Genomic DNA, 12,747 nt, shown 5'->3' with positions numbered 1-12,747 from the left:
CGAATCACCGTCGTACGATACGATTATTCGTCTCGCCCAGCTTAAAAATATTCGCGATACGATATACGATTCCGATACAAGGTCGTATTGTATAATACGTTTTCCAAACTAATTCCCGAAAAGCTATTAAATGAATTTCCGATTCATTTAATCCGGTGATCTGTTGCATGTCATTGGTGTGACCTTATACGTTCAGTCAAGAGTAACTTGTGATCCTAATATAGCTTATAACTCACTGATCGGAAGCATTTCTCCAGCTAGCTGTTCCGATCACTTGATCTCACTGAATGAATTGTTCGCAATTAATCTGAACTTTGGTATTAGACGTAATGAACCTTGGGTGAAGGACATATTTCCTTCAGTCTCCCACTTGTCATTCAGACAAGTGTGCATTCACATTCCTTTGTCACTTAGTGTTACTTGCTGAACATAAGGTAAGATCCAAGCCATCCTTATTAGGTCCAGAAGTGTTTCTTGGATTACAAAGCTCAACTATTAAACTTTTACAGAAGGTTAAGCCTTAACCATTCTGAGCACGACCATGCATTTTCACAGTATCTAACTCTCCGAGAGGCCTTGTTACAGAACAACACCATATCCTATCAAAGATAGGAGGACAATCCATTCTTGCAATCTATGAACACTCACTTTGATTCATAGTATGCCCAATAACTGCTTTTATAGCCTCCTTTTACGGTGCGACGTTTAGCTACTATCAAAGCGAACTAATTCACAAACGAGTAGACATAATCACTCATGTTCTGAGGAATGGTTCTAATCACCATTAATGAGAATTACTTATGACATGACTTTAATCTCTTAAAGTGTTCTCATGGTCAATCCGATACAAGATCCAATAAGTATCTATGCAAAAGATTCTGTCATCTAGTCAATCTAGTTCAAGAAACCAAACTATAAATCTACTTGCAATCTAATCTTCATTAGTTATTGGTCGTCCACCTTTCAATGACCTGGATTAGGGATCCTTTGTGACTTCAATATTCAAGTTCACTTATGGGTGTTTCTTTGTCGAAGAATCCATCTTGACATCCCATTTGAATGTTTTGAATCACATGGACTTATCATTTAATACTAAACCAAAATTAAATGAATATGAAATAATAAATTTCATAAATATGAAATGTTTAAACCAATTGTTTTAAACACAGATCTAAAAGGTGTTCAGACAAAACTTAGAAAATCAAAGCCACCTCCAATATGCTTGATTCCCATGGTTTCTACATGTGTGTTGTGCTTCGCTTGTGGCAACGGTTTAGTCAATGGATCCGCGACGTTGTCGTCAGTTCCAACCTTGTAAATCTCGATTTCTTTCCTTTCAACAATTTCTCGAAGTATATGAAATCGCCGCAGTACGTGCTTGGACTTCTGGTGGCTCCTAGGCTCATTTGCCTTGGCAATGGCTCCTCTATTGTCGCAATACAAAGCCACTGGTCCTTTAATGGAAGGGACAACCCCAAGTTCTTCGATGAAATTCCGAATCCAAACAGCTTCCTTTGCTGCTTCTGAGGCAGCAATGTACTCGGCTTCAGTTGTAGAATCCGCAATAGTGCTTTGGCTCCTAGGCTCCTTTGCCTTGGAAATGGCTCCGCTATTGTCGCAATACAAAGCCACTGGTCCTTTAATGGAAGGGACAACCCCAAGTTCTATGATGAAATTCCGAATCCAAACAGTTTCCTTTGCTGCTTCTGAGGCAGCAATGTACTCGGCTTCAGTTGTAGAATCCCCAATAGTGCTTTGCTTAGCACTTTTGCAGCTTACTGCTCCGCCATTAAGGAAGAACACAAACTCAGACTGTGATCTGAAATCATCTATGCCGGTTTGAAAGCTTGCGTTCGTATAGCCCTTAACAATCAACTCATCTGTACCACCATAGACCAGAAACTGATCCTTAGTCCTTTTCAGGTACTTTAGGATATTCTCGACAGCAGTCCAATGTGCCTCACCTGGTTCTGATTGGTACCTGCTCGTTGCACTGAGTGCGAACGAAACATCCGGCCTTGTACAAATCATAGCATACATGATGGATCCAATAGCCGAAGCGTATGGAATTCCACTCATCTTTCTACGCTCATCAGATGTCTTGGGACACTGAGTCTTGCTTAGATATGTGCCATGTGACATGGGTAGATGGCCTCTCTTGGCTTCCATCATATTGAACCTAGCTAGCACTTTGTCAATGTAAGTGCTCTGGCTTAGTCCAATCGTCCTCTTAGATCTACCCCTATAGATCTTGATGCCCAATATGTATTGTGCCTCTCCTAAGTCCTTCATTGAGAAACACTTTCCAAGCCAAGTCTTTACAGACTCCAACATAGGAATGTCGTTTCCAATAAGTAGTATGTCATCTACATACAATACTAGGAATGCAATTTTACTCCCACTGACCTTCTTGTATACACAAGATTCGTCCTGATTCTTGATGAAGCCAAACTTATTGACTGATTCATCAAATCGTTTATTCCAACTCCTTGGGGCCTGCTTTAATCCATAAATGGATTTCTTAAGCTTACATACCTTTCCTTGGTTCTTTTGATCGACAAAACCCTCCGACTGTGTCATAAACAGTCTCTTCAAGAACACGATTCAAGAAGGCAGTTTTGACATCCATTTTCCATATTTCATAGTCATGAAACGCGACAATCGCAAGGATTATCCGAATAGACTTAAGCATCGCGACTGGAGAAAAGGTTTCATCGTAGTCAACGTCGTGAACTTGCTTGTAACCTTTTGCTACCAATCTATCCTTATATATGTATACAATTCCATCTTTGTCTTTCTTCAATTTGAAGACCCATTTGCATCCGATAGGTGTGAACCCATCCGACAAATCTACCAAATCCCAGACTTGATTTTCAAACATGGGGTATATCTCGGATTTCATGGTCTCTGATCATTTAGTGGAGCTTGGGCTCGTCATATCTTGCTTGTAAGTCATAGGTTCATCACTATCTAATATGAGAACGTCTAAGTTTTCAGTCAAGAGGACGCTTGTCCATCTGTCCGGCTGAACCTTAGTTCTATTTGACTTACGAGGGGCAACAACGTTTTGAGGAACTACTCCCACTGGCTCTTCTAAAGACCTTGGAGGTTCTTCACCTTGAACTGCTTCAAAAGAGTTATTGGTTCGTTGTTCGTCTCGAATCTCTTCGAGGTCTATTATTCTCCCACTTGTAAATTTGGAACTATTATTTCTTTCCAAAAAGACACCGTCACGAGCAACGAATACCTTGTTGTCTGACTTGTTGTAGAAGTAATACCCCTTAGTTTCTTTTGGATACCCAACGAAGAAACAATTGTCAGATTTTGGTTCGAGCTTGTCCGAAATTAATCGCTTGACATATGCTTCGCAACCCCAAATCTTTAGAAAAGACAACTTTGGAAGTTTCCCAGTCCATAATTCGTATGGAGTCTTTTCAACAGCTTATGACGGAGTACGATTCAGTGTGAGTACTGCTGTTTGCAACGCATGTCCCCAAAATTGTAAAGGAAGTTCGGCTTGACCCAGCCATTGACCTGACCATATCTAGTAAGGTCCTGTTTCTCCGTTCCGACACTCCATTCCATTGAGGTGTCCCCGGAGCAGTAAATTCAGAAAGAATACCGCATTCTTTTAGATGGTCATCAAACTCGTGGCTAAGATATTCACCTCCTCGATCTGATCTTAGAGCTTTGATTTTCTTGCCATGTTGATTCTTTACTTCATTTTGAAATTCTCGGAATTTCTCAAATGATTCAGACTTGTGTTTCATGAAGTAAATATAGCCATATCTACTTAAATTGTCCGTAAACGTTATGAAATAGCTGAAATCACCTCTAGATTTCGTACTCATAGGCCCACATACGTCCGTATGTATTAGCCCTAGTAGTTCGCTTGCTCTTTCTCCCACCTTTGAGAAAGGTTGCTTTGTTATTTTGCCAAGTAAACAAGATTCCCATTGATCAATCTTCTCTAGGTCGAACGATTCTAGAATTCCTTTCCGTTGAAGTAATTCCATGCGCTTTGTGTTTATATGGCCTAATCGACAATGCCACATAAATGTGAGATCAGAATTATAGAAGTGTATGTATTATTTGAAGAACAATTTCTTAAAGGGATGGAATGTTCTTGTGGGGGAATACAGTTAAACATACATAACATGTGCGGAACATCCCCAAAGCCAGGAAACATGTAAAAAGCACAGTTTAAGCATACTTACATTTGAAGCGTGTTTTCCCGAGTATAGTATCAACAAACACGAACAAAGAACTCCACTTGTCGTTCCTCTATTTGTTTCACTGACACGTTCAGATCCGTGTTGATTATTGTAGCTTAGTCAACGCACAAGATATTTTCTTTTCGGGATGAACAGTTTTTGAGCAGAGAGAAAAACTGAACAACGTAATTTAGGAATTAGGTTTAGGTCACTTGGAAAACTGATTGTTGAAGTGTGTGAAAAATAATATAACCTAATTGTTATATTAGTGTAACCGGCCAAGACCGAAGGGCCTTAACCGGCCACACCACACACACGAGCACTCCCCGCGCACAGCTCACACTGCAGGCCAAAGACCACAGCGCGCAGCCGAACAACATGGGCCGTGGGTCGTGCTTGCGCGCTGCTGTGCTGCTGCACCTTTGTGCGCGCTGCCACGCCTCGCGGGCTGGCTTGCTTGCTGCGTTGCGAGCTCGTTGGCTCGTTGGGCCTTGTGCGCATACACGCTTGGCTCGACGGGCCGGCAGCTCTGATGCGGCTCGTATTCGCGACTAACGCCTTACGGCTATTATTTATCGTATCGTACACGACGAATCACCGTCGTACAATACGATTATTCGTTTCGCCCAGCTTACGAATATTCGCGATACGATATACGATTCCGATACAAGGTCGTATCGTATAATATGTTTTCCAAAGTAATTCCCGAAAAGCTATTAAATGAATTTCCGATTCATTTAATCCGGTCATCTCTTATATGTCTTTGGATTGACCTTATAGGTTCAGTCAAGAGTAAGTTGTAAGCCTAATATAGATTAGAACTCACTGATCGGAAGCATTGCTTTAGCTAGCTGTTCCGATCACTTGATCTCACTAAATTAATTGTTCGCAATTAATCTGAACCTTGGTATTAGACTTAATGCACCTTGGGTGAAGGACATATTTCCTTCAGTTCTTATGTTTCCATTCGCTCCATGTTTATCATGTGCATTGTGTCTCAGAGATTCCCAATTTTTATATATTGAAGAAGTGGACAAAAGCTGCTATGTGTACTCATGTAGTTGAAGATGATAATGAAAAGTCCAATATAGTTGCAACTTCTGTTTGGAGGGCACAAACTCTTAGAAACTTTATTCGTCGCGTTATGCCTAATCAAGATTATGTACAAGCTAGGGATGAGGTTGATTCTGCCTTTATTCTTCTAAAAGAAAAATTGTAGAGCATTATGGGTACTATTGACTTTTCTGATCCTAACGAGGGAGAAGAATTTTTTGTGCCCTTAGTAAAATAACCCACAGAATTTAAGGAAAAACGGTGAGAGGAATGGAAGATTGAAGAGATCGGTAGAGAACATTTACACAAAAGCTAAGGGGAACTAGATGAAGAAAAAAAAAATTAACAGATGCAACAAGGTTTAAGGCTCAATCTGTAGTCGTGGTAATTATGTAAGAATTTTTTCAATATTACCACCTTATAAAGTCCACTTTTTCAAATTTACCACCTTATAAAATTTTAATTTTAAATTACCACCTTATAAAATCACAAACCTTCAAATTTACCATCTGTTAATGAATTCTGTCAATTTTTCCGTTAGTTTATGTTTTCCCTCCAAAACTTTCACTTCTGGGTTTAAAATCACCACCTTATAAAATTACAAACCTTCAAAGTTACCACCCGTTAACTAAATTTTTGGAGGCAAAACATAAATAAACTCGAAAGTGGGCCCCACTAACAGAAAAATTGACATATTCCGTTAACAAGTGGTAACTTTGAAGATTTGTGATTTTGTAAGGTGGTTATTTTCAATTAAAAATTTATAAGGTGGTAAGTTTGAAAAAGTGGACTTTATAAGGTGGTAGTTTTGCAATTATCCATTATGTAATTTAAGTTTTGAACATATACGTTTTTTTAAATGAACATATAGATATAAGTAATTGAACATAATAATTTTACTTATTTGTTTTGTGCATATGTTTTTGAAGGAGTTCGATGAAGATGATGCCCCTGTGATTTATTCTAATTCTCTTAGTGGTTCATCAGATTTAGTTGTACTGAATCCTTCCTTATTTCAAGTTGATGATCTTTTAATGGTTGAACATTATCTTTACTGTATGAACATTATACTATACTAAAACAGGTTGATGCTTCATTTTCATTGCCGCCTTCAAAATATTTTAGAAGAGGTGCTGATGTTGATAAAGATGTTGAATCATCTGAGAAGGTATGAATTAATTTTTATATTTTTTTATAAATTTTTTACTTTCTGTCTTTGAACATTTTATACTGCAATTTTGCATTTTTGTTATTACTAGTTGTTGGACCACGCGCTAGCGCGCGCGGTCCCCCAAGATATGAAAATCAAATATCATAACAAAATTAGCAAACAAGCAGAGCGATTATGGGAGAAAACCCCGAGAAAAGGAGTTGAGCGGAAAAAAAAATCAATTACACAAAAATTCCCCAAAACCACCACCCTTATGTAGATCACAAGAGCTACTACAATGGTTGCATATCTCACACCGCCTCTCGCCCACCTCTTTATATCCTCTTTAAACCTCACTGCATAAGTCGAGTTAAAAGGCGATAATCTCTCGTCTTTATGGCCGTTGGTTGAGATCTCCATGAAAGAAGACTCGCCATTGATCTTCGTCCTAGTGCTGGTTAACCTAACATATGGACTACAAAGACATGAGCAGTGTTAGACAAGCCAGAAGAAAACTAAACAAATGAATGCAAAGAGTAAAAGTCACAAACTTACGAAATTGTTTAAAACAATAAAGAATGCAGAACAGATCCAACAATACCTGATGTACAATTCCCAATATACTTTATGGTTGACAACAAACAAGCAGTGACAACCACTACCCCCATGCAGCAACACCACACCTGAAACACTGCCAACAACAGCCAAACAGAGCAGAACAGCTGCGCAACAGTCAATCACTGGAAGCATACCACCTTTGACTGACTGCAACAATCCTTCCAGCTGCAAAACAAACATCCTCATGCAGAAACTGTGCAGCCACCAGAAACCAACAACAATCTGTAAAATACCTATATCACCCATAATGTCGCACCTGAAAACATAGTAGAGCTAGCCTGACAAGAACCATAATAAAAACAGGCCAATCAGACCCAAAAAAATTCAGGAACCTAGCTCTGCAGAACAGGCAACCCACCACCGCAACCAAACGACACAACGAGCCAAATCTTAAGTAACTTATCCTATCCTGAACCACATAAGTTTCCCCTAAGATGACACAAATCTAGTAATCTACTTGCGCTATTTTTATTTTCAACCATTAGGGAACTTATATTCTCATGCAATAACACATTTGAAATCAGGGCAAAAACTATCAATAGGCACCAGACACTATGACCCAAGTATAGATGTATTTGTATCTAGGGCGTAAGACACCAGAGCCCCTGATTAAGACATAAATAGGCAGAAACTGTCAAACAAAATAAACATTGATCCATTTATATATGTATTTGTAAACTAAACATATCTGGATATAAGTGAACCAAGATCTCGCTTATAAACTTATCCCCCCCACCCACCAGGTTAATTGACAAACGGTGAATTAATTGAAGATAAAGAAACTTAAAAGCTTTTTCCAGCAAGACCATAGACGTATATGAATATAAACCTCATCAAATTCCTTTGCAAGTTATCAAACATGTGTTTCATTCTATCTGAATATTCAACTAACACTGACTTTCTTCTTTCATCTAATGAAGTGACCAACGTAGGTCTCAAATAGTTTTCCAAGGGTATAAGAGTGGTCCCACGATCATCCACATGACAGCATCTGATGCAAAATAAAACTATGTATCAAATCAAGATTACGGTGGATAACCGCAAAGACAAATATTTTTTTACTAACAAAACAAAGGTCATGCACCACAGATAGCAAGAGTTAAAAAGAGATAGACATTAGGGCTTAGAGATTAGACCTTTAGCCGGTAAGCAATACTCTTACTCTTTACCCCTCAGTCTGACATTCCCCCCCGTCTTTACTTTCTTTTTCCTTCCTTCTCTCACCCTTATTTCTCTCTCTTTGCTTTCTCTTGCTCCTTCACTCACGTTTCTATGGTTTCACATTTTAGAGGACGAATATGCTTACTTGCTTGTGTTATTGCTCTTTTTAAAAGAATAACGATTTTAAAAGTGCTATTTGTGTCTCTGCATTTCCCTCTCTCTCTCTCTCTCTCTCTCTCGCTCTCTCTCTCTCTCTCCCCCCCCCCCCACATCCTTTCCTTTTTCAATTTTTTGCGTTTTATAATTACTGCAGTCATATTTAGTATAGAAGGTTGAACATTAGTAAATGGGGGGTAATGAATAAGAGTAAATGAATCCAAAGACTTGGAGATAGTAGAGAGAGTGTGAGATACGGGGCTGATGATATGAAATTGAAGCAATTACATTGGTTTTAAGTGATAAAGGAATAAAGGCACATAGCATAATGGCATGCACAAAAGCGCCGAACCATGATTTTGTAATTTACCCATAATATTGTTGCATTGTTTCAACTTTAAATGGAGATATAATGACAACCAAGGATGATTTTATGCCCATTAAAAATAGATATTTATAGTTGATATATGGAGTATAACAAACATATGTAGAACATACAAAAAAGGCAGAAAGCTATCAAATTTATAATATACAGAAAATATCTAGAACGCTAACCTTGTTAGGCACATGGAGAATTTTGAAGCGTCTAGCCTCTTGAACTTAATCTAAGAAGTTGAGTAAAAAGGTACGCCATCAGAGGACGACAATGATAACCTAAGAAAATAAAACAGTAACTACACAGTCATTATTGCACCGTGAAACGGTAAACCATACAGGAATCTGTGCACCAGAAAAATCCACGCAGAACAAAAACTAAGATGCAATGAAGCTAACAAAAGTACGGGAATGATCAAATGACGTACAGAGTTACAGGTACTGTTGTCCTAGTAATGTGTGTCAGCAAAAGTGAACTTTAGCCACATTCAACAAGTGCCTGCATTGTCAAAATATAAATCAGATTAACAAGCTTAAATCAAAACTCCAGAAAAGCAATTGTACACTTCAAAGTATCCTCTTTGAAAACCTACAGTCTCAAACATCCGTTCAAAGCATGTGAAGTTGTCCCAAGAGTTGCGTTGTTTGTTCTTAAAAACAGTATATCTAGAAATTGTTAGAAACAGTACTATGCTTTTTTAAGCTCCGAAATAAGTATTGTAGACCATTTCCCCTAAATTTTCACCCTTGTCTTTCTTACTAATCCTAGCTCTCCTATCCCCTCCCCTCCACCAGAACCACCATATATTTTCTCCTTTTCACATCTTCATCTCTCCTGTCATCAAATCCTCAACATCCCTTCTATAACCTCCCATTTTGTTCCTAATCCTTATCTGCCACCCTCTCACAAGTCAAATTGTCAATTATCTAGTTCATAGAATCATAGATTCCCTTAAACTTCACAAAATCCTATCAAATTTCGCTCTTTTCTACCACAATGGTGTGCTATTCGACATTAACGTTGAGTCAGCCATAACCTGGTCGTAATTTGTTACTCACAGATCAAACATAAGCACACATTAATTTCTTAAAGCTAATTCGACCCTAATTTTCTTATTATTCAAATTTTACTTCTTTGTCAGAAAGTTAAACACAACAATAATTTTTCGAAGGAAAACATTGGAAAATCTAAAAGAAACCCAAATCTGAATCAGACCCAAATATATCCAAAGTGAAGTCTATAATCAGGGGAACATAATGTGGTTAATTCTAGTAATCCTAAGCTAAAAATTCAAAGAAATTTGAAGAATATTCAAATATTCACAAATACCCATATAAAAATAATAATCAAAATCAACAAAATTAGACAATTTCAAACAAACAAATAGAGGTGTTTCATTAAAATAAACAATCAAAAAATGCCGACAATGCATAGAAAACCCAGATCACAAAAATAATCCCCAAAATCGGTAAAAATAAGAGAGATAAAGTAATTACTGGCACCAACAATATTTGAACAATCTACCGTTTTTTGGGAGCAATAATGGCCACCCTGTTCGGCCATCGACAACTCTCCGTTAAATCCTCCACAGTACCCATTGAAGCAAATAATTGATGGTGTTAGTGCGTAGTATTGGGAAAAGTATCAACAAAAAACGAAAATCCAATAAAATCAAAAAAGAAGAACGGTAAACATATTAACAATTGAAAAAAAAATTAAACATTTAATAAATCAACAAATCTGCGAAAAATTAAATCAAATACAATCAGATGATTATAAAAGATGAACAAGAACAAATTACCCAAAGAAATCGATCAGATGACCAGATGTTTCGCATGTCCCAGCAATGAGAGATACATAAAGAGATTTCGCGATTGAGAAACTGAAGTTCTGATGGAGAGTGATGAGAAGAAAAGATATGGTGGTCCTAGTGGAGAAAGGGGCGGACGATGGAGGATGGAGGAGAGAGGAGAAGGGGCAGATCCGCATATGAGGGATAGGTTGAAAGAGAAAGTGAAAATTGGAGGAAATGGAAAGAATAAGGTAAATAGGGGGGGTCACGTGGAGGAGAAGGAAGCACATGGGGCAATGAATCAGGAAATAAAGAAGGGAATTTTTTTTTTTGAAATATGCAAGCACCAAGGTTTGAACCTTGGTTGATTGAGCAAGTAGGATAGAGCCATCAAAGGGAAGCAATTTGGAAATTTTTTCTTATAAATAGTGAAAATCACCTATATGTGACTCAAAACACTATGCTTAAGCATAGTGTTTCAAGTTCATACATTTTAAAGGTTTGGGATAGGAAATTATTTCACCCAATGAAACCTCAAATGAGTCAAATGGTCAAAAGAGAACTGAAGTTCAAGTGAGTAATAATTCTCAAGCGTCTACAAAAGCTACAGTGGGTACAAAACCCAAAGAGGGTACTAAAGATAAAGCGGGTACAAAATCTCAAGTTGGTACAAAATCTCAAGGTGTCACTAAATCTCATGGGTGCAAGAAAGTTCAATGACCTATTCAAGCTCAAGGAACTACTCAAGTAGGATGTTCAAAAGCATATGAAGGATCTTCTAATGATCAGGCTTCTTTAAAATTTAAATACGAAGCATCTTAGCCACTTTTCATGAATCAATCGCTGCTGAAGAAGCCATTAAAGCTCAAGGAGTTTCTAAATAGGGAATTACGGAGTATGGAGTTGAAATTCAGTTTTAGCATTTGTTAAGAAATGGATTGCAAAATACCAAGTACTTTATTAATTTTGGAAATGTTATTTTGTAGTTATTTTTATACTTCATCCGTTCCTTAAATATCGCACTATGGTCGCCTTTACGCTTTCACACACAAACTTTGACTCTTAATATCTCGAATTATGTACAAGTGAAAATTATAAAAAGTTGATATTTAGAAAATATATATCGATACGAATCTAACAAGTTCCCATAAGACTACAATTTTTCTTAGGTTGAATCACAAAAGATGACCAAGGGTCTAATATGAATAGTGTAAAAAACAAGATGGTGCGATATTTCTGGAACAAATGAAGTAGATTTATTCTGAATATGATACTGAACATTAATTTATAAAGTACTAATATACCAAATCATCAAACACCAAACTCCAAAATACCAAAATACTAACGTTTAGTAACAAACATTTAAATGCTAATGTAACTACTCCTTGCTGCTATATTCCATAAGACTGTCTATCATTTGACTAATTTCTCCTCCTTGCTTCAATTATATTGTTTCTTCCTTTTTTTTTCCTTTGTAAAGTATCAGGAGACCACAATAAGTGACACGAAACTACCTTATATGATTGTTCTTTATATCAAAAATAAAAAAAAAGAAGGTTTTAAAAAACAAAATACTAATTCTATAAAAGTGAATATATAAGAACATTAACAGATTGCATATAATAAAAAAACAAAAGAACAAAGCACATAAATAAAATGAACAATTTATGAAAGAAGAATGAACAATATGTAAACTTACATTATTTTCTTTCAAGTCACATATCCATTTGTCTTGTGAATTACCAACATATGTCTCCATGTGCTTCATGAGGGAGGTGTCAGGTGTGTTTTACTCATAACAATACTTTAGTTAGGTACCAAGAAAAGAAAATAAATTTCATGTTGAAAAACTAAACCGAACCTTTGGTAATAAGAATTACGTCCCAAACTCATATCGTCTTGGTTAATTCCTGATTTCCACTTCAATTCATACCAGTGAACCAAACACCCCTTAATTAGGTATAGCTTTTGTTCCGGATTTTCGAAGGAAAATAAAATATCAAGTGTTAAAGTACTAATCTTTTAACGCGTATACATCATACATTATAAACTTTGTCACCTTGGCAAAAGAATTTTCTAAAAAGTAACAATGAGTGCAAATGTACAATCTTTACCATTATTCCTGATTAACAACACGAGCATAAATAATTGTAAAAACATTTACACAATTTTTAGTAATATATAGCTATTGTCTAACAACTTCTTAATAGTATTTTAAACTTTATTT

The 12,747-nt window shown here is 36.9% G+C and overlaps 1 protein-coding gene across 12 annotated transcripts; it reads right to left on the bottom strand.

Annotated features, from left to right (window-relative positions):
• Positions 1-6,517: 6,517 nt before the first annotated feature.
• On the bottom strand, positions 6,518-12,193 carry LOC130466868 (uncharacterized). 12 transcript variants are annotated; one of them, XM_056835432.1, is made up of 6 exons: positions 10,225-12,193; positions 9,156-9,226; positions 8,908-8,957; positions 7,934-8,026; positions 7,019-7,228; positions 6,518-6,892 (listed from the first exon to the last, which is right to left on the bottom strand). In XM_056835432.1, exons 3-6 carry the CDS (start codon positions 8,919-8,921, stop codon positions 6,580-6,582), a joined length of 630 nt encoding a protein of 209 aa, XP_056691410.1. In that variant the 5' UTR covers positions 8,922-8,957; positions 9,156-9,226; positions 10,225-12,193; the 3' UTR covers positions 6,518-6,579. The 12 variants fall into 12 exon arrangements, with proteins under 12 accessions (XP_056691410.1, XP_056691412.1, XP_056691411.1 ...); XM_056835434.1 differs by having other exon boundaries at positions 10,253-12,193; XM_056835433.1 differs by having other exon boundaries at positions 10,530-12,193.
• Between the last annotated feature and the right edge of the window lie 554 nt (positions 12,194-12,747).

Source organism: Spinacia oleracea, chromosome 2, assembly GCF_020520425.1.
Source record: "Spinacia oleracea cultivar Varoflay chromosome 2, BTI_SOV_V1, whole genome shotgun sequence".
Classification (NCBI taxonomy): domain Eukaryota; kingdom Viridiplantae; phylum Streptophyta; class Magnoliopsida; order Caryophyllales; family Amaranthaceae; genus Spinacia; species Spinacia oleracea.
This window is presented reverse-complemented; position numbering and strand designations above follow the sequence as displayed.